Below are 19,694 nucleotides of genomic sequence, written 5' to 3' on the forward strand. Positions count from 1 at the left end.
GCCCTGTCACTCTATACCTCGGTACAGTGTACAATCACAATGCACTAATACAAGAAAAATGCATCTAAACGGAAGGGCTGATCCCCAGTACCGTGCATATGTGCACACACGCATGTACACACAGACACACTAACACATGGAACAGCTTGAAACATCGTGTCTACATTGATGGCTGAGTAGGTAAAGCTGACTTGACTCTTTAGGGGATGAGTCAGAAGCAGCAGACACGGTGAATAAGAGGCTACTAGAACCAGCACCAAGTACAAATGGCCACTGCTCTCCTCCATGCCTCCCACATGAAAAATGAACCTTGACATCAATACCTTAAACACAAAAATGGCACACGACGTTAGAAAGCACGTGGTCCAGAAGCCTCAGCAGGGACAGCAGAAGAAGTTGAGTAGCTGGAATGTTTCAGAATCACTCGTGGAAATGCAAATTATACAGCCTCCCCAGGGAGCAGCGTGACAGCTTCGTATAAATTTAAATGTGTTCTAAAATATGACTCAGAGGTCCACTTCTGGATATTCATTCTAGGGAGATGAACATTTATTTCCACATAAAATCGTGTACATTAATATTTATAGCAGCTCTATTCATAATCACTAAAGTCTGGATACTACCCAAATGACTTTCAGTTGGTGAATGGGTAACAAACGGGTGTATCTCTACAATGGAATAATATTTATAAAAAGTAATGGACTTACTATACATGAAACTTGGACAAATCTCAATGATTATTCTTAGTGAAAAAAAAGTCAGTCTCAGCCAGGCATGATGGTGCACACCTGTAATCTCAACAGTTGGGAGGCTGAGATAGGAGGATGAAGGTTGGAGGCCAGCCTCAGCAACTTAGCAAGACCCTATTTCAAAATAAAAAATCAAATAAGGCTGGGGGTGCAGCTCAGAGGTAGGATGTCCTTGAGTTCAATTCCCAGCAACACACACACACACGTGCACACAGAGTCACGTGTGATTCTGTTTGCATGAGCTTGGAACAACAGGGCTAACCTTTGAGGACACCGCGCTCTATGAGACAGCCCTGGACTAGAGGATAAACACGGCATGGTACCGCCCACAAAAGCTTGCTCAAGTGATCAAACAGTGGTGACGCCAGGGGCGGGGACGCAGAGAGGAGGACTGCTGGTCGGGGGCGTGCACGTCAGTCGTGCAAGGTGACAAGTGCTGGAGAGCACGAGCACAGCACGTCCCTGCAGTTAACAAGACTGCGTCGCATACTTCAGGTCTTGTTTAAGATAGCACATCTCATGTGAAGTGCTGGACCACAATAAAATAAAAATACTAGAAACACTCAAAGTAAATAAGTGAGAAACTGACTTTATTAAAGTTAGCATCTCTTTAATAAAATGTAGGGGGGAAGCAAACTACAGGTGGTTTTCTGCAGCACATCACGCCATGGTATCATCTGCTTCAGAACTGCCAGGACCTTCCTTTAAGTGCAGAGGTGAGTCACAGGTTAAACAGCACCACTGACAAGCAGAGAAGCCAGGAGAGCTCTCAGTAGGCTAAAACGGTCATGCCGAACACAGGAGAGGTCTGGGAGACTCGTGCTTTTCAGCTTGGCTTGTAACTCTTGGTAGGAAGTCCTGGCTCACAATGTGTAGGTAAGTTTGGAGATGCTTGAGAGAGTCGTGTTGTTGGGGATGTGTGGACGCTGATCCCTGGCGTTACAGAAGCAAACGAGGATTATGACGTTACAAATGCGTCGAATGCTCTTATATCCATGTGATCTCTTCTATGACGTCTATGTGCAGACCATGAAAGTATATGTATAACTGGAATCCTATTTTCCAATATCCGCTTTTCTTTTTTCATTCAAGGTGCTTCGTTTTGTATCTCAGAAAATATTTGTATTCCTAAGCATGTTCCTAAGCATAAACTTTAACGAGTTTTTTTTCTTTTCCTTTGGTACTGGAGATTGAACCCAGGGACATTCGACCTCCGAGCTACACTCTACCCCTATTTTATTTTTTATTTTGGAACAGGGTCTCGCTAACTTGCTGAAGGACTTGCTAAGTTGCTGAAGCTGGCTTGGAACCTGCAGTCTTCCTCTCTCGGCTTCCCGAGGACTGGGGTTACAGGTGTGTGCTACCACACCCAGCAACAAGTTCCTTTTGAAAATCTTTGTGTAATCCAGGCATGGTGGTGCACACTGGTAATCCCTGCACTTGGGAGACTGTGACGGGAAGGGAAGACCACAGCATTAGGACAGTCTTAGCAAGTAGTGGGACCCTCACTAACCTAGTGAGACCCCGTTTCCAAGTCAAGATAAAAGAGAGTCCGGGATGTAGCTAGGAAATGGAATGTCCTTAGTTGTAATCCCCAGACCCGCAAAAAGGAGAGGGACCTGTTTGTCCAATGCCCCTTGACAACCTTGAATATTATTCTGTTATAACTGTAAATTGTAGTTCAGTCTTCTGCTTTACAATTCAATGCTATTTTGGCAAACATTTAAAAATGTGAAAATGGCTGGGCATGGTGGGCACGCTTGTAAAGACAGGAGGATCGCACGGCTTCGAAGCCAGCCTCAGCTACTTAGGGAGGCTCTCAGCAACTTAGTGAGACCCTGTTTCCAAATAAATTATAAAATAGGTCTGGGAGTATAGCCCAGAGATAGAAAAGCCCCTGGGTTCCACCCCCAGCACCACAAAAAAAGAAAAAAAAGAAAAAGAAGAGGAAAAAATGTCCGCGCTGCCTGCTGAACAGGAAGCTCATCTCCTGGTCTCTGGATATGACATTGGGAAAAACCATCTCGCAAGGTTGTTGGGAGTTAAAGAAACAATACTTGCCAAATAATAACATCTGGCATCTGGTAAAGGCACAGCAAATAGGAACTGTTCGTGCTTTAAGATGTCTCGGTTTATAACTAAACACTGAAGTCTGTGTTTTAACCGAGGTCTTTTGAGTAAGAATGCGTCTGCTGCATGACGCGGAACTGATTTCATTCTAGGCATAAGGAGCGTCCCTCACGACAGGCGATGTTCGTGGAGGCCCGGCTGGCCCAGCTCGTGCTGTTTATAAGAGGATGTGTTTTTATCCCTACTGGCTTATGTGAGAGAGTGGAGAATTTTAGTGTAGGTTTTTTTTTTTTTTTGGTACTGATGGTTGAATTTCGGGGTGTTCTACCTCCAAGCTACACCCCCAGCCCTATTTAAATTTTTGTTTGTGCCGGGGGTGGTGGCACACGCTTGTAATCCCAGCATTTGGGAGGCTGAGACCTGGAGGATCGCGGTTCGCGGACAGCCTCAGCTACTTAGTGAGGCCCTCTGCAACTCAGTGAGACCCGGTTTCAAAATAAAGAATAAAATATAGGGCAGGGGCTGTAGCTCAGAGGTCAAATGCCCCTGGGTTCCATCCCCAGACCTGCAAAATAAATAAATAAATAAATAAATAAATAAATAAATAAATAAATAAATTTTTGTTTAATTTTGAACAGGGTCTCACTAAGTTGTTGAGGCTGGCCTTGAACATGCGATTTTCCTGTCTCGTCCTCCCAAGTACTGCGATTATAAGTGTGCAACACACCATACCGGCTTGTGTACTCTTTCTTTTTTTTTTTTTTGTCAGTTTTCAAATTAATTGACCTGTGTGTGGGCATGAGAGACGGGGGTCTGAAAATTTTAGCTAGAGCAAGATTAACTAAACCTCAAAGCCTCTGAACTGTCTTTTTGTGCTGGTACGAAGTGCCGTGTGCATAGGACGAACCTTCTACCTTCTGCTAGCCCTGGTCCCCGAGCTTCTCAGCTTTCGGTTGTCCTGATTTATTTTGAACTTTCTAGAGGACACATGACTGGAACATGTTGGACCTATTTGCTTTTTCATAATTACTCCTCTGGTCCTCCCTCGTATTTTCTCTCTCCTCGAGTGCCAGCTCGAGTTCCGTGCAGTTTCTTGGTGCCTCCAGCCCCTGCCCTGTATCTCACACCTGGACCTCCCCTCTCTTCCCTGGGCCCTGCCACTGTGCGGAGCTCATTCTGCCTCCCTGCGGGCTGCTTTTCTCATCTGGAAGTGACTTTAATCGTTTCTTCTCCTGGACTCATGAGCACAGGCTAGTGCTGTTCGTATTTGCAAAATCTGCAGTTGCCTGCAAAGATGCAAGCGTGCAAACCCGCTGCGTCTCACTCTCTACTCCTCCTCGGCCAGCTTCGGCCAGACCCCCTTCAGAAACACTGTGCATCTCTGAGCTGGCAGGGGTCACGAGGCAAGGCTGAGAGCCTGCTCTCTTCTGGCCAGATGTTTAGGACAGAGGCATGTCAGTCTGAAGCCGGAGTGTCACTTTGCAAGGAACTGGCTGCTCGGCCACGGTGACCACCTCCTCCTCCCCAGAGGGCTGCTCGGGCCAGGGTGGTGTCGGACTCAGGGAGAAGAGAAAGGGCCAACGCCATTTCAGATGGTCGGCGTGCTTGCAGAACTGCCAAGGACTTGTATTTCATGAAAAACAATGGCAGAAGGAAAGGTATTTATCTGAAAAGAAGGTAACACTCAGAAAGCACTGGACAACTGTTTGAGAAGAAATTCACGTACTTGATTAAGACAGTGGTCTTTATATTACAAAAGGAAATTCCTTGGCAAAACCTTCTGACAGAAGCTGTGGAAGTATGCGTCTCACAACATTAATATTTATAAAGGAAAACCAAGCCATGTTGGTTCTTCTCTGACACCCTTGGAGGGTGGCAGTGGCTTCAGGGGGCTGTGAAATCCACTTGAAAAGGCGCGGCCCCAGCTCTATGGGCACTCGAGGCAGCCAGCCGGGACCCAAGGGGCTGTCCCGGAGGCTGGGCCAAGCAGCCCAGCAGTCTCCCCTCCAGCCTGGAGCACTGTCTGCATGTGGACATCCTCTGCATCTTGTCTTTGTGTGTGAGTGTGATGGTGGAGAATCCAGGCCCCATGCATGCGAGGTATGCGCCCACCACCGAGACACAAACCCAGGGGCTTCCTCCACAGATGCGCACATCTAGCTCCTGCCAGGCAGGGGCCATGCTAGAGAGAGGCCCTGCCTGCGGCAGTGTGTGCCTCAGCCACAGGGCTCAGAGACTCTGTGTATTGGCAATCTATCATTCTCAAAGGAAGGGAGAAAAGTGTGAGGAACTGTTTTCTTTAATTTTTAGGAGTTTCAGATGGATATTATTAAGAAGCATAATTTTTCTTCTGTTTTGTCAAAATGCTCCACATGCCGCCATAATTTGCAGCTTATTTGGGAATCATTAAGTTCTCTAATTACTAAAACAGATGAGCATAGTTCTCCACCAACCTGACGGCTTAGATTTGGGGGAATTGGCACATTTTTCACCTGTTACATTTATTAGTATTTCAGACACGTTAATTTCATTGCCACTTATGAATTACATAAAATGCTGTTTATTTTTAGACAGGCATTGTAAAAGCGATCCTTTTTTTCCTCTCCAAAAGGAAGGATGATTAATACCATTTCAAAGGAAGTTTATGAGAGAAAGAAAAATATTTCTCAGTGGGTGGAAGTGTTTCTCCAACATTTAGTCAAATGTAGACACAATGAAGCATCCACAGCTGGCAGGCCCAGTCCTGAGCCCTTTGACCTTGGGAGCAGGTGGAGGGATTTCAGAACAGAGAAGAGCCGCTGGCCCCATGCCCGCGGGGCGCTCAGGATGCTAGAGGAAAGGAGTCAGGAGGGGGAGTGCCCCTGACTCCACAGGCCTCACGTTCATGGGTAGTTCCCAAACACTTCAAACGGAGGCAAGATTCTCCCGAGAGCAGAAGATGGGACGGATGAAGATGTCATTCTATCATGTACTTACAAAAGTAAGACACAGAAACCAGGAGAATGGGAAATTTGTTTCAACAGCCAGAGGCCAGCTTGAGGCAGGTGTGTGCAGACGTGACTGTTAGGGTCGGAGGGGTCCTTGCGCTGAGCCTTCCCCAGGGCTCAGTCTTCGTGGGTGAGGAGGAAGCCCAGGCCGAGGGAGGCGGTGACGTCACACTTTGTAAGGGGGCTGAGCGTGCAGGGTGGTGCTGCACAGGGTGGGGGGCGACTTTTCCTGGATTCCAGCTGCTGCAGCCCCTCTGGGGCACACCCAGGGCTGGATTTCGACTGTGGAGTTTAGAACAATCGATGTTCAATAGCTGTGCTAGTGGATGGAAGTTTCTTGCTCTCTCAGGCCTCGGTGACCCCTCGCAGAGAGAGGTCCTGACCGTCCTCAGTGACCCTGGTCCCTGGTATCGAGTCTGTAGTACCTCCTTACATCCCTTTCAGGAAGGCGCTCTCTCTTGCTATCCCATATCAATTCTGTACTTCTGAGGAGTTCTGGGGTTTGGACCCAGAGGTGTTCTGCCTCTGAGCTACACCCCCAGCCCTATTTTTTTTAAACAGGGTCTCACTAAGTTACTGAGGCTGGCTGTGAACCTGCCATCCTCCTGTCTCAAGCCTCCCAAGCACTGAGATTACAAGTATGCACCACCACACCCAGATTAATTCTGCATTTTTAAACCTGTCTTAAGAGGAGACATGGGGTGGATTCATGGGCACAAGAAGCTGAGTGGATAAGAAGGGATTGCCATGAGGAGGGGCCTCTGCTGGCCACTCACACTCTGCTTGACTTACTTGGAGGTTTGCCCTTGGGTGGGTTACTAAAATTTAAAAAAAAAAGACCTGTTGAGTAAAATGTTTTGAATTTTATGAGTTTCAGTTTCTCTGGTATAATACTGAGATTAAACAAACACAAACACACAAAATGATCTGAACAACTTCAGGCTCTTTCTATGCTTCCCATAGTGCTTTGCATGGGTCTTTATGGGGTCTACCAGCTACTTTGACATCTTTATTTTATTTATTTATTTATTTTTTTTGGTAGTACCAGGATGGAACCCAGGGGCCTTGTGCCTCCAGGCTATACTCCCAGATCTATTTCATATTTTATTTGGAAACAGGGTCTCTTAAGCCAGCTGAGGCTGGCTTCGAACCTGCGTGATCCTCTTGTCTCAGTTTCCCAAGCGGGGATTACAAGCGTGCGCCACCGTGCCAGGCCTACTTTGACATCTTTGATCACATTGGCAGGGGATGGCTCGCCTTGCTGGGGAGAATATTGCCTCTTTCTCTCATTCCTTTCTCCAGTAAGCTAGCGTCACAGGAAGGCGACCGGCATGTCCAAATCCCTGCATGTGCCTCTCTGGCCTTCTCACATACCGAATTGTGTTGGTTGTATGCTCTGTGCAGATACAGCCATTTACGTGCACATCACCACGGTCTGGCCCAAATCTTGCCACCAGGGGGAAGGGGCTGCTGGCCTCACCCAGTCTGTCCTGCAGGGTGTTTAGAGATTGCTGCTCCCTCTGCTGGGCGCCTTCTTGCTCTGGGAGCTACGGTGTGCTCACTGTGCGTCTCCCCAAGGGCCTGGCTCCGAGTAAGTCCTCTCCTCCAGGAGGCCTCCCGGTGTCTCTGGAGCCCCACATCCCAGGGGTCTCTTCTTCTCCACGGAGCCAGTTGGGACAGGCTGGGGACCGCTGCTGTCTAGGATGGTTCCGGTAATCCTCCCATCTGTCTGACATGCACGCTCAGGTTCTGCTGTCCTGTCTCCCAAGGCCACGCAGGAGGCAGTGAGTTCCACAGGGCTCTTCAAGGGCTTCCCAGAAACGGCACGCACCTTTCTGCTCAGGTTTTACCTTGATAAATGAGGGCCACCTGCCCCCAAGCAGAAAGAAGGGGGCTTGCGGTGTTTGTCAAATGGCTCCATTGACTACTCGGATCTGTATATAACTGTTAATAAACATGTATACTTACAATGTGCTAAAAGTATTAAAAATTACTTTTTAAGTATTGAAAAGTATTCGCCAGTTCCTTTTTCCTCAAGGGAGAAAACCCCAAAGCCCAAGGTCAAGGTTACATTCACAATTGGGATTCCTTATCTGTGGGCTCCATATCTGCAAATTCAACCAATGCGGCTTGGATATATTTGGGGAGAAACTTGCAGGAAGTTCCTAAAAGCAAAATTTGCATTATTGCATCCTGAGTCCTGTGCTGAGTCTAAGTAAATGAAGCGACACTTGGGCGGAGGCTGCATGGCTCCAGGAACGTCGGGGTCCTCGGGCCTCGGCGTGGGTCTGCGAGTGCTTTCACTGGCCATCCCACCTTGTGTCTACTACGCATTCAGGCCTGTGATGGCTGCACGCGTACTGACATGTCCAGATGATTTACTCCTGTCACCGTCCCCTAAACGACACGGCGTGACAGCTATTTACGCAGCACTCACATTGCGTTAGGTACTGCTGGTGATCTAGAGCTGATCTGAAGTGTGTGGGAGGGTGTGCATAGCGTGCAAATACTACACAGTTTCATTAGAGGTGCTGACGACGGTCTCAGTGGGAGCGCTGGAACTAGGGAGGGATGGCCTCACCCCGGCACCTGCTCTGGAAATCACATCAAATCTGCACGTGGCTTGTCTTGGTTCCTCGAGCTGTCGCCAAATGACGTACGCATGTGTGTCTGTTTGAACCTCATTATGGTGTATACTTACGATGTGCTAAAAGTATTACAAATTACTACTTTTAAGTCCTGAAAAGTATGCGCCAGTTCACCAGTTTCTCTTCCACACGTGCAGTCTATACGCTAGGATGGGAGAGGGCCAGCATGCCCCAGTCACACACGTATTAGGGATTGTGGGACCTCATTTCACAGCTTTCATTTGTCTTATGGTACCAGGAATTGAACCCAGAGGCATCCTACCTCTCTCTTACACCCCAGGCCTATTTTATTTTATTTACTTTATCATGCTGAGGCAGGGTCACTAGGCTGCCGAGGATGTCACTAAGTTGCTGAGGCTGCTCTTAGACGTGCGACCCTCCTGTCTAAGCCCCCCAGTACTTGTGTTACAGGTGTGCACCCCTCAGCTTGAGAGGATGCTGTCCTCAGGTGAAGGGCTATTCCTGGATTACTCGTGGCTCTGCTCCCAAGTGAGGCTCTTGGGACAGTTTAGCCCTGACCCTTGACTCCATCGTCTGGCTTGCGGTCTTTCTCTTCCCCCAGCCCTGGTCATTGTGAAGTGGATACTGGAAGCACCTGGCTCCTTGGGAGTGTAGGTAGCAAACCATGAAGGATAGGAATACCAAGGTCTTGCTTCCTGACTATGATTCCTTAGGCAGAACTTGCTTATAACCAGGTGGCTTCTTACCCATTAAGCAGCCACTCAGCCTCACATGCAGACCTTTTCTCAACACAATTCTGAGATCTCCACGTGCCCTTCTGATTGCAGGCAATCCTCCTCCCTCTCCCCCTGCCTTCCCTTTCTGTCTTTCCATTCTCAAATGTAGAATCACCTCAGTATCTGCAGGGATTGGTCCCAGGGTCTCCTTAGATTCCCAAACCCACAGATGCGTGTCACACAAACAGCATAGTATTTGCATATAACCTGTGCCGCACACCTTCCTGTGCCCTTCGAGCCAGTCCAGGTGACTTGTAACATGTCATGCCATGCCACTGCTGTGAGCACAGCTGTCGGGCTGCACTGTGTAGGACAAGATGACAAGGAAGTGTTCTGTATAGGTGCAATCTCAAATGGTTTCCAGTCCACGGCTGCTGAATCTCACATCTGGAACCCACAGATAAGCAGGGCTGACTGTGGAGGCGATGTGGCCTGGTCAGCCTGTGCTGGGAGAGTCACACCTGAGGGCTTTCCTTGAGCTCTCGCTGCACAATTGAAGGGCTTACAGGATGAAAACTTAATGCATGCAGAGATGTTAGCAGTGAGTTTGGGTATGTCCGCCATCTCAACAGGCTCTGGGTGTACCAGGCGGCAGCCACTCTGAAGGAGCAGGAAGCTGTGGCCTCTCCCACCCTCCTGGGCTCCGGGAGTCCTCTTCATCTGCTTCTTCCCTTTCATGACTGCTTCCAAGCTGCCTGGTTCTGTTCTGTGCTGCATTCTGTCCTGTGATAGCTTAGCAGTTGCAGGCATTAGCAGCCAACACATGCCAATATCCCTGCCCGTCTTTTACTGAAGAGCTACATTCTTATTAGACAGGTGTTCCACCATAGTACAGGTGTCAGTGTTCCCAGACACTTTCTTCATGCATGTCACCCATTCCGCGGCCTACAGTCCCGCACTCTCGACCCCTATTCCAGCACTGCCGGTTTGGGTTTTGTATCTGAACTTTTGAATCCCATTTTTGTATCAGTACACATCAATCTACCTTTTAGTTTGTTGTGTCTTTGGGGTCTTGTTGAGAAAGTTTTTACCTGTGCCTATGTGTTGCAGTGTTGGACCTCTGCCCTCTTCAAGGAGCCTCAAGGTCTGTGGTCTAATTTCCACGTTTTCAATCCATCTTGAATTGACTCTAGTGCAGGATGAGAAAGTGGGGTTTATTTCCATTTTTCTGCATATGCTTGACCAGTTTTGCTAACACCATTTGTTGAACATGCTATCTTCTTTTCAGTGTATGTTTTTTGCCCTTTTGTCAAAAATCAATTGGTTGTAAGTGTGTGGACTTGTTTCTGGGTCTTCTATTCTGCTCCATTGGTCTAAGTATCTGATTTTGTGCCAGTATCATGTTGTTTTTATTAGTAAGACTTTGTAGTAAAAATTAAAGACAGGTATTGTGATTCCTCCTGCATGGTTTTTGTTGTGTAGAACTACTTTGGCTTTTCTGAAATTTTTGTTATTCCAAATAAATTTAAGGACTGATTTTTCTATGTCAGTAAAAAATGACCTTGGTAATTTAATGAGTATTGCGTTGAATCTGTAGATCACTTTTGGAAGTATGGCCATTTTGATGATATTTATTCTGCCTATCCAAGAATATGGAAGATCTTTTTATCTTCTAAGGTCTTCTTTTTTCAGTGTTTTATAATTTTCTTTGTAGAGGTCTTTTACCTCCTTTTTTAAGTTTATTTCTAAGTATTTTATTTTTTGTGGGATATCCTGAATGGAAGTGTTTTCTGAATTTTTTTCTCAGTGGATTTATGGTTGGTATAAAGAAAATCTTCTTTTAATATTGATTTTGTATCCAGACACCATGCTGAATTTATTGATCAGTTCTGTAAGCCTTTTGGTTGAATTTTTTGTGCCTTCTAAGTATAGTATTGTGTCATATGCAAATAGTGAAAGTTTAAGTTCTTCTTTCCCTATTTGTACTCCTTTGATTTCCTTTTCTTGCCTTATTGCTCTGGCTAGAGTCTCAAGTAATATATTGAAGAGAAGTGGTGATAATGGACATCCTTGTCTTGTTCCTGTTTTTAGGGGGAACTCTCGTAGTTTTCCCCCACTAAATATAATGCCGGCTGTGGGCCTATTGTAGATTGCCTTTAAGATAGTGAGATATGTTCCTTCTAATCCAATTATCTAGATTGCTTTTAGCATAAATGGATATTGGATTTTGTCAAATGATTTTTCAACATCTATCGAAATGATCATGTGATTTTTGTCTTTGGCTCTGTTTATGTAATGGACTACATGGATTGATTTTTATATGTTGAACCAGCCTTGCATTCCTTGGATGAACCCAGCCTGGTCATGGTGAATGATTTTCTTGATGTGATTTTGAATGCATGTTGCTAGTATTTTGTTTACCAGTTTTGCATCCAAGTTCATCAATGATATAGACCTGTAGTTTTCCATCCTTGGGCTGTCTTTATTTGGTTTTTGTATTAATGTGATGTTGGCTTCATATAATGTATTTGGGAGTGTCCTGTTTCTTTATCTTTCACAAAATAGATTGAGGCATATCAGGATTAGCTCTTCTATGAAGTGTTTTTTTAAGACTTAAAGAAGTTTATTAAAAAGATAGAAATACAGAAGACAGTTAAAGCCCTATGTCATTCAGAAATGGCACGGGTGGGGCGATTAGAATGAATTTACCTCTATGAAGGTTTTATAAAACTCACTTGGGAAAGTATCTGGTCCCGGGCTTTTCTTTGATGGTAGGCTCTTTATTGCTACTTAAATCTCTTTCATTGCTATTGGTTGGTTTAAATTTTCTATATCTTTTTTCCTCAGTTTAGGCAGGTTGTATTTATAAAGTTGTCAATTTCTTCCACATTTTTCATTTCATTGGAGTATAGTTTTTCAAAGTAGTTTTTGATAATCCTCTGGATTTCTACACTATCAGTGGTAATATCTCCTTTTTCATCTCTTATCTTCATAATTTGGGTTGATTTTTTTTTTCTGGTTAAGTTGTCTAGTGGTTTATCTATCTTGTTAATTTTTTTCAGAATCCAGCTTTTTGGTTTTGTTGATTTTTCTGTATTGTTTTTTATTCTCTACTTCTTTGATTTCTGCTCTGATTTTAATAATTTCTGTCTTCTATTGGCTTTTAGGTTAGAAAGTCCCTGTTTTTCAAGGGCTTTGAGGTGTGTCTTTAGGTTATTTATTTGATGATTTTCTATTCTTATGTGCTCACTCAGTGCTATGAATTTTCCTCTTAATACTGCCTTCAAAGTGTCCCAGAGGTTTTGGTATGTTGTATCTCTATTTTCATTTGTTTCCAGAATTTTTAAAATTTCATCCCTTATCTTTTATGGCCCACTCTTCATTCATCAGTGTGGTGTTCAGTCTCCACATATTTATATGGTTTCTCTGGGTTTTCTTATAGTTTATTTCTAGTTTCATTCCAATATGGTCTGAAAAGACACAGAGAAGCATGCCATATATTTTAACTTGTTAGTACTCACTTTGTGGCCCAGGATGTGATCTATTTTGAAGAAGGTTCTGTGAGCAGCTGAGAAAAAATGTAAACTCTGCTGTGGTTGGGTGTCTAATAGGTCCATTTGCTTGAGGGTGCTCTCAGGTCTGAGACATCTTTGCTGACCTTTTGCCAGTAAAGCAACAAATACAAACTTCTGAAAACATGAGAAGGAGAAATAACAAGAAAGCAATGACTCCCACAACCCCACAATAAGAGAACCTGACAACATAGAAGGTCAAATCAGGAATGTAAGAAGATTGACCCAAAGGTGTGAGGAGGTGTTAAAATTTCCTAGTATTATTGTATTGGGACTTATGTGTGACTTCATGTCACACAGAGTTTGTTTTATGAAAGTAGTGGCAACTATGTTGACGCTTGTTATTTCCTCTTGCTGTGTTGTTCCTTTTACCAGTAAGAAATGACCTGCTTTGTCCCATCTCATAAGCTTGGGCTTGAAGTCTAACTTCTCTGATATCATAGTTGCTACTCCCGCTTGTTTCCAAGTTCTGCTGGCATAGATTACCTTGTTCCAGCCCTTTACCTTTAGTTTGTTACTATCCTTAGTGTAAGGTGTGTTTCTTGTAGATTTCAGATAGATGGCTTCTGGTTTTTAATCCATTTTGCACTGTATGTCTTTTTATTGGGAAGTTGAGGCCATTTATGTTCAGTGTGATTAATGAAAGATGGCTTTTAATTCCTAACATACTGGAATTTAACTTTTGTTTGAGATAGTGTTTGTTCTTTTTTGCTTAGTTGTTTACTGGATGGAAATTCTTGTTTCTCTGGTTCTGGCATGTATTACTTATTTCTTCTTTGCAGTTAATGTCTTTGAGTATTTTCTCTCGTGCTCATTTGGAAGATATAAATTCCTTCAGCTTCTATTTGTCATGGAATATTTTTATTTCCTTATCTAATTTGAGGGATAGTTTTGCTAGGTAGGAAATTTTTGACTAAAAGTTGTTTTCTTTCAGAGTTTGGAATATGTTACTCCAGGCCCTTGTGGCTTTCATGACTTGGTTTGGGAAGTCTGGAGTGATTCTAATTGGTTTGCCTCTGCATGTCACTTGGTATTTGGTTTTGTTGTCTTTAAGATTCTCTCCTTGGCTTCTACATTGATCAGTTATACTATTATGTGGCATGGAGAACCTTTTCTCTGATCTTATCTAAAGGGGGTTCCATAAGTTTCCTGTGTATTGACCTCTTGTTCTATGTTTGGAAATATTTCTGATATTACTGTTTTAAAAAAGATTTTTGACCCCTTTGGTTTCACCTTCTATTCCCTCTTCTATGTTAACTATTCTTAGATTAGCTCTTTTAAAATGGGCCTGTATTTCTTCAATGTCCAATTTATGTGGTCAAATTGTTTTTCTAAGTTATATACTATGCGTTAGTTTTTGGAGTAATAATCTTGTGGGAGCGAGATTATATTCTCCATGTGGTCTCATCAATTGTTTATAGTTTGAATTGATGCCTTCATGTCAATGGTTGAATCCTTTACTTCTTTCAGACACTCTAAATTCTTTTCTGAAGTCCTGTATTATTTCTACAGTTACATTCCTGATTTGACCTTCTGGAGATCTCTGCAATTCTGTGTTGTCAGGTTCTGTTTTGTGGGGTTGTGGGAGCTCATTGCTTTCTTGTTATTCCTCCTTCTTATGATTTCATAAGTTTCTATCTGTTGCTTTTGATAGGTTTCTGTCAGTCTTTAGGTGTCAGATGGTATATCCAAGGGCAAGTTGTGTTATATTCAACAGTGAAGTTTAAGTGAGGAGTGAAGTAAAGTCATAAATGCAGAATAGGGTAAAACCACAGATAGGATCAAATAGAATAAGAGTATGAGTTTGGTAAGGTAGTATATAGTAGAGATTAGAAATAGTGAATATGTAATGGTATTCTGATTATCTGTAGCTGCATACTTCAAGTCCTTGGTTGTTTTTTGTTTGTTTCTGGAGTCGGGTGCAGAAAGGCAAGATGGTGTTGTTGTGGTGTCTGTGGCCGCAAGGTGGGAGAGTTTCTATTCTGGTCTCTGATAGCTTTTTTCCTTCTGTGTTTTACTTATCCTGTTATTTTTAAAGCCACGGTGCTTTCTGTGTTTTGTAGAATGCTCTTTTGAAGGCAGTGGAGATCAGATGTCAGCAGGATTGGTATGTGCCGCTTCCCTTGGTTGCCATCTACTAGATGTTCTCTTGGTCATGAACAAGGAGAGAACATGAGGATATAAACATGGAAGAAAAACACACTTTTGACAAAGAAACATTTTTATGAAACTCACTAATAGAATTGTCTTCTTTCTTTGTTTGCTATGTTTCAGGAATACCAAATTGATATATTTTTTGCTCAGACCTGGACAGACAGTCGCCTCCGATTCAACAGCACAATGAAAATACTTACTCTGAATAGCAACATGGTGGGGTTGATCTGGATCCCAGACACAATCTTCCGGAACTCAAAAACAGCAGAGGCTCACTGGATCACCACTCCCAACCAACTCCTCAGAATTTGGAATGATGGGAAAATCCTATACACTCTAAGGTGAAGTGTCTTGTAGATCTTCCTACATTTATAAATTGATATAAATATTTGTGTCTATTTGTAAGGCACTGTATGATAATTCAATAGATGTTGGTTCAATCAATATGCTCACTGTTATAATGCAAAAAGGCCAAGAGCAGAGAGAGTGAGAGAACAAGAAGACAGATTTATTTGCTCACAATTTGGGGAGAATTTTGTGGTAGAGCACAGCAATGGTTGTACTGAAATTTTTATCTGTATTCTGCCTCCTCAACTAACTCTCACAAACCAGTTCCAAAGACTCACAAAACACACAGGCAGACTTAGGCATAGCAGTGACTCCACTTTTTTAATACCAATTTCTGTTTTGGCCGGGTGTGGTGGCGCACGCTTGTAATCCCTGCGCTTGGGAGGCGGAGACAGGAGGGTGGCGCAGATTCGAACCCAGCCACGCTGGCTTAAGAGACCCTGTTTCCAAATAAAAATATAAAATAGGTCTGGGAGTGTAGCCCTAAGGTAGAAGGGCTTACAGGAACCCCAGTACCACCAAATAAATAAATAAATAAATAAATAAATAAATAAATAAATAAATAAAATTTCTCTTTTGCCCAACATTCCCACTATCATAATACAAATAGAATGACCACACAGTTTAGAGGAATATTTATTTGTTTATAGTATTTGAGAATTTGAGTTTACTACATGTGACCAGGGTTTGTGGATCTCAGGACATGGCAGCAGGAAGCAGAGAGAGGGAAAGAGCAAGGACTCTGCGCTCACATCATGGAGGCCAAGAGCACAGAGAGGGAGCAAAGGAGGACTCTGCTCTCACATCATGGAGGCCAGAGCAAGAGAACAAGCAGAGGGATTTGAAGGCAGAAGCACAGTCTGTAAGGCCACACCCTCGACTCCCCTCCTCCAGACACACCTTAGTAATTACTAAGGTGACCACCTAGTAATCGTTACAGTGGGCTTGTCCGCTGTAGTGAGATTAAAGCCTCAGATTAATGACATCACTCTGAACATTAACACTTGAGCTCCTCAGGGGCCATGGTCTGACCATAGCCGACGCATAAAGTTTGTGTTGGTCACGTCAAGATGATCAGCGTTCTCTCTACTCCATTTGTTATTTCTATAAATTTAGAATTTTTTGGACTCTTCCAGTTGTTTGAAGTGCTTAATAAATTATAGGCTATAATTACCCTCTGGTGCTATAAAACATTGGAACAAAATCCCGCTGTCTAGCTATGTGACATTTACTTATGGTCTACTTTTAGATTCTTTATTTAAGTTATTGTTGAAGACAAGACTCTATTTCCATCTAAGTTTTGTTCCTTCTCATGTCTGACATAACATAGCATCCTGAAATTCTTTGCCCCAATACCATTTGTGTGAAAACAAAGACAGTCAAATGATCTGCAATGAATTAAAACCGACTCATTAATCGGAACCCATTTCTGCTACAAATTGGCCACAGAAAATAATCTTTTTTATCTTTAAACTCTTGTATCCATACTGCAGCTCGTTTGGAGTCCTAATTAACAAATGTAATTATACCAAATTTTAGACCACCAAGACAAAGGGTGAATGCATGTTCCCTAGCAGGTCCCTAAGGTAAGTGGTACTACCTTTCAACGGGTCTTCCTGGAGCCAGTGGCCCTTGTGGGAACCCAGGGAGGTGAGAAACTGCATTAAAGAAGTACTTGATTTCCAAAGCAACGGCAGGGCACTAATGTAATCAGGGTTGGCCCTAAGTTTGCCTCTCCACAGTCCCCTCTGGTCCCCTAGAATGGTTTTGCCCTGATGGAGCACAAAATCCCAAGGTGGTATAACATTGATCTATACCTTGGGCAGCCCCCTGCTAATCAGCACAGAATCAGGAGGAAAGCGCCTTCCAGTGGTGTCCTCTAACAGGCATGGAGCTCTGGAGGGCATGCCTCCTGCATCATCACGTACAGGTCTCTCCTGGGTCTCCTGCCTTTGCCCTAGTGGCTGCTTCTCATCCTACAGTTTCTGCCTCAAAAACTGGCCTGATCACTTCAGATCTTTTCCCATGACTTTAAAGCCATCTGCGTGCTCAGAATCTCCATGTGCCTGTTGCCATCCAGACTATTTCTTCTGGATAACAGCTCCTTAGAGATACCTGCCTATCTCCCCTTAAAGGCTAAAAGGCATTTGAAGTTCAGCATGGTTCAGGAGAAGATGACTTCTCTCCTTCCTCTGGCCCAGGCTCCATGTCCTCCAGGTTTGCAGATACCACCACAAGACTCCCTAGACTCCCTTTCCTCAGTGCTTCTGAGTGTTGCCTCCCAGGCATTGTCCTGAGCTTCTGATTATACGTGCTCGGGGCTCCGGCTGAAATCTGTGGCTCCTAATGCCATATAAGTGTCTACCACAAAAAGCAGAAGCAGACAAGCATCAAAAGAAGCAGAAGCTAAGAGAATATTAAAGTTTCTGGGACATAATAATTTTGCAGATAACAAAAGAAAGCCACCACAGGGATGCTGATGAAAGATGTTGATAGGACTAGTCTGTAACAGGTGTTCCTCAGTCTTCACAGAAAAAGAACGAGTCTCTGAAATGATGTTGAGCTTCAACAAGTCAGAATGAAGACGTAGCAGTCCTGGGGTCTTGTACAGAAACTGTCCCATAGTGTGTCACTTCTGCTCTGGAGGGACGTAAAATGGCTACTTATTAGAGCTGTCACCTTCCCCAGAAAACAGCAGGGAACTGTGCAATAGGACCCCCAGCGCGCGCGCACACACACACACACACACACACACACACACACACGTGTTAACTTGCCAAGATAGCTACCTAGACAAATACACCCGTTTCAAATGGAGGAAGGGTTTCATTCAAACAGACTAACAAAGACACATGAAATAACAGTTATGTGTTTTTTTCTCCTCTCTAACTTGGCATATCTTCCTAGACACAGTTGGGATTTTACTAACTGGAATTCTGTTTCTGATGACAACCCAAACAAAGCAATACAATAGAAAAGCAGCCAAAAGGCCTCACTGTGTGAGGGTTTAGTTGCCAAGAGCAAGTCACATGTGCTGGATCCTGCGTCCTGGCACTGCCCACCGCGCTCCCCTCACTACAGCACCTCCTTGCCCGCTGCCTTCCCTGGGCCTCGGTTGTGCTGCCGTTGACCCCAGGAGTGACACGTGACTTTTCCACAGGCTCACCATCAATGCGGAGTGCCAGCTGCAGCTGCACAACTTCCCCATGGACGAGCACTCCTGCCCTCTGATCTTCTCCAGCTGTGAGTACCACTGGGGCCAGGGGTGCTGGGTAGGAGTGGCCAGTCTGGGAATGGTTTCTGGCAAATATTCCTACAGTTGGTGATAGTGCCACTACCCAGCCAGAGAGAACTGATCATGGTTCCAACATAGGCTGCCTGGGTGTTTTTACTCTAAACTTGATTACATAGATAACTTTGATAAAGTGGTAAACAACTTGCCATAATACCAAAGGATTCAGAATAGATGAACAGTTGATGACTTACCAAGAGTTATGCTAATGAGCTATGCATTTTATTTGAAAGTCTACAACATTTTTGCAATATTTTTAAGTTTACTATTTAAGGCAAGGTGATTTGTCTTCTAAATAGGAAGCTAAAAATTTCTCTTTAAATGTATTTGTCTTGGTGAACTCTGATAAGATACAATTAGTCCACAGTATTTTATCTTCTAATATTTCACTTGTGATTTATATCACAGCTAAAAAGAAATAATTTATAAATTCTTAAAGACGACATCTGATGCTGAGCACAAGAGTACACAGAAAGGGAAATATCAAATATCAAATTCGTTTGCTTACTTATAAAGCTTTTAAGTAAAGGTCAATATGGAGATACATCTGTTGAATTTATGATGGTTCATTTAAAATGTATTAACCACAAATACTTAAGCATGACTCATAAAAATTCAATTAATGTTATTAGCGTCCTTTAAATTGCGTACAGAGCATGGCAGACAAATCTGATGCGCTCTCGGGCAGCAGTCTTGGTGGAGCAAGAGACGAAAGCACTTTATACATCATTCCAGTTCAGAAAGAGAGGAGATGGCAAAGCAGCAGCATCCCGTGGTCTCCCCGACGGGTAGACATAATCTTACTGAGAAATCACTTCATCAGTTGAGTCTGAACTTCTATGTCTGTTGATAAGCAAGTGGTTGATGCCTCGCTGGTGGATGTGAACGCCTGTGATGTTTGGGAACTTGCCTACAGTGCCATGTAGCCAGTGTTTTCCACTTATTTTGAAAGTTGTAGGTTCATCCAAATTGTCTAATGTTTTGCTAGTCAGTTTATTGTATATACAATTTTATATATGTATATGTTAATACATGTGTAGGTAGATAGATGATATGTTTTCGGTAGGTTTGTCTACTTTGTGATTAATCAGCTAAGTAGGGTTGGTTCTGTTCATCTTTTCAATTAACTAATATGCTGTCAACTCATCTATTGAGTTTGTGATTTCATCAGTTATTTTCTTATTACTGGACAGCCTA

General features: G+C 43.6%; 1 protein-coding gene across 2 annotated transcripts in view; it reads left to right on the forward strand.

Annotated features, from left to right (window-relative positions):
- Positions 1 to 19,694, forward strand: part of GABRG3 (gamma-aminobutyric acid type A receptor subunit gamma3) — a gene marked incomplete at both ends in the record, with an annotated part of 582,744 nt that overhangs the window by 296,278 nt on the left and 266,772 nt on the right. For both annotated transcript variants that reach the window (XM_080693035.1, XM_080693036.1), the window contains 2 exons: positions 14,978 to 15,198; positions 18,366 to 18,448. In XM_080693035.1, the coding sequence (XP_080549161.1) occupies positions 14,978 to 15,198; positions 18,366 to 18,448 (304 nt within the window). The remainder of the gene's footprint in view (positions 1 to 14,977; positions 15,199 to 18,365; positions 18,449 to 19,694) is intronic.

This window comes from Muscardinus avellanarius, assembly GCF_963383645.1.
Source record: "Muscardinus avellanarius genome assembly, chromosome: 3".
Lineage (NCBI taxonomy): Eukaryota > Metazoa > Chordata > Mammalia > Rodentia > Gliridae > Muscardinus > Muscardinus avellanarius.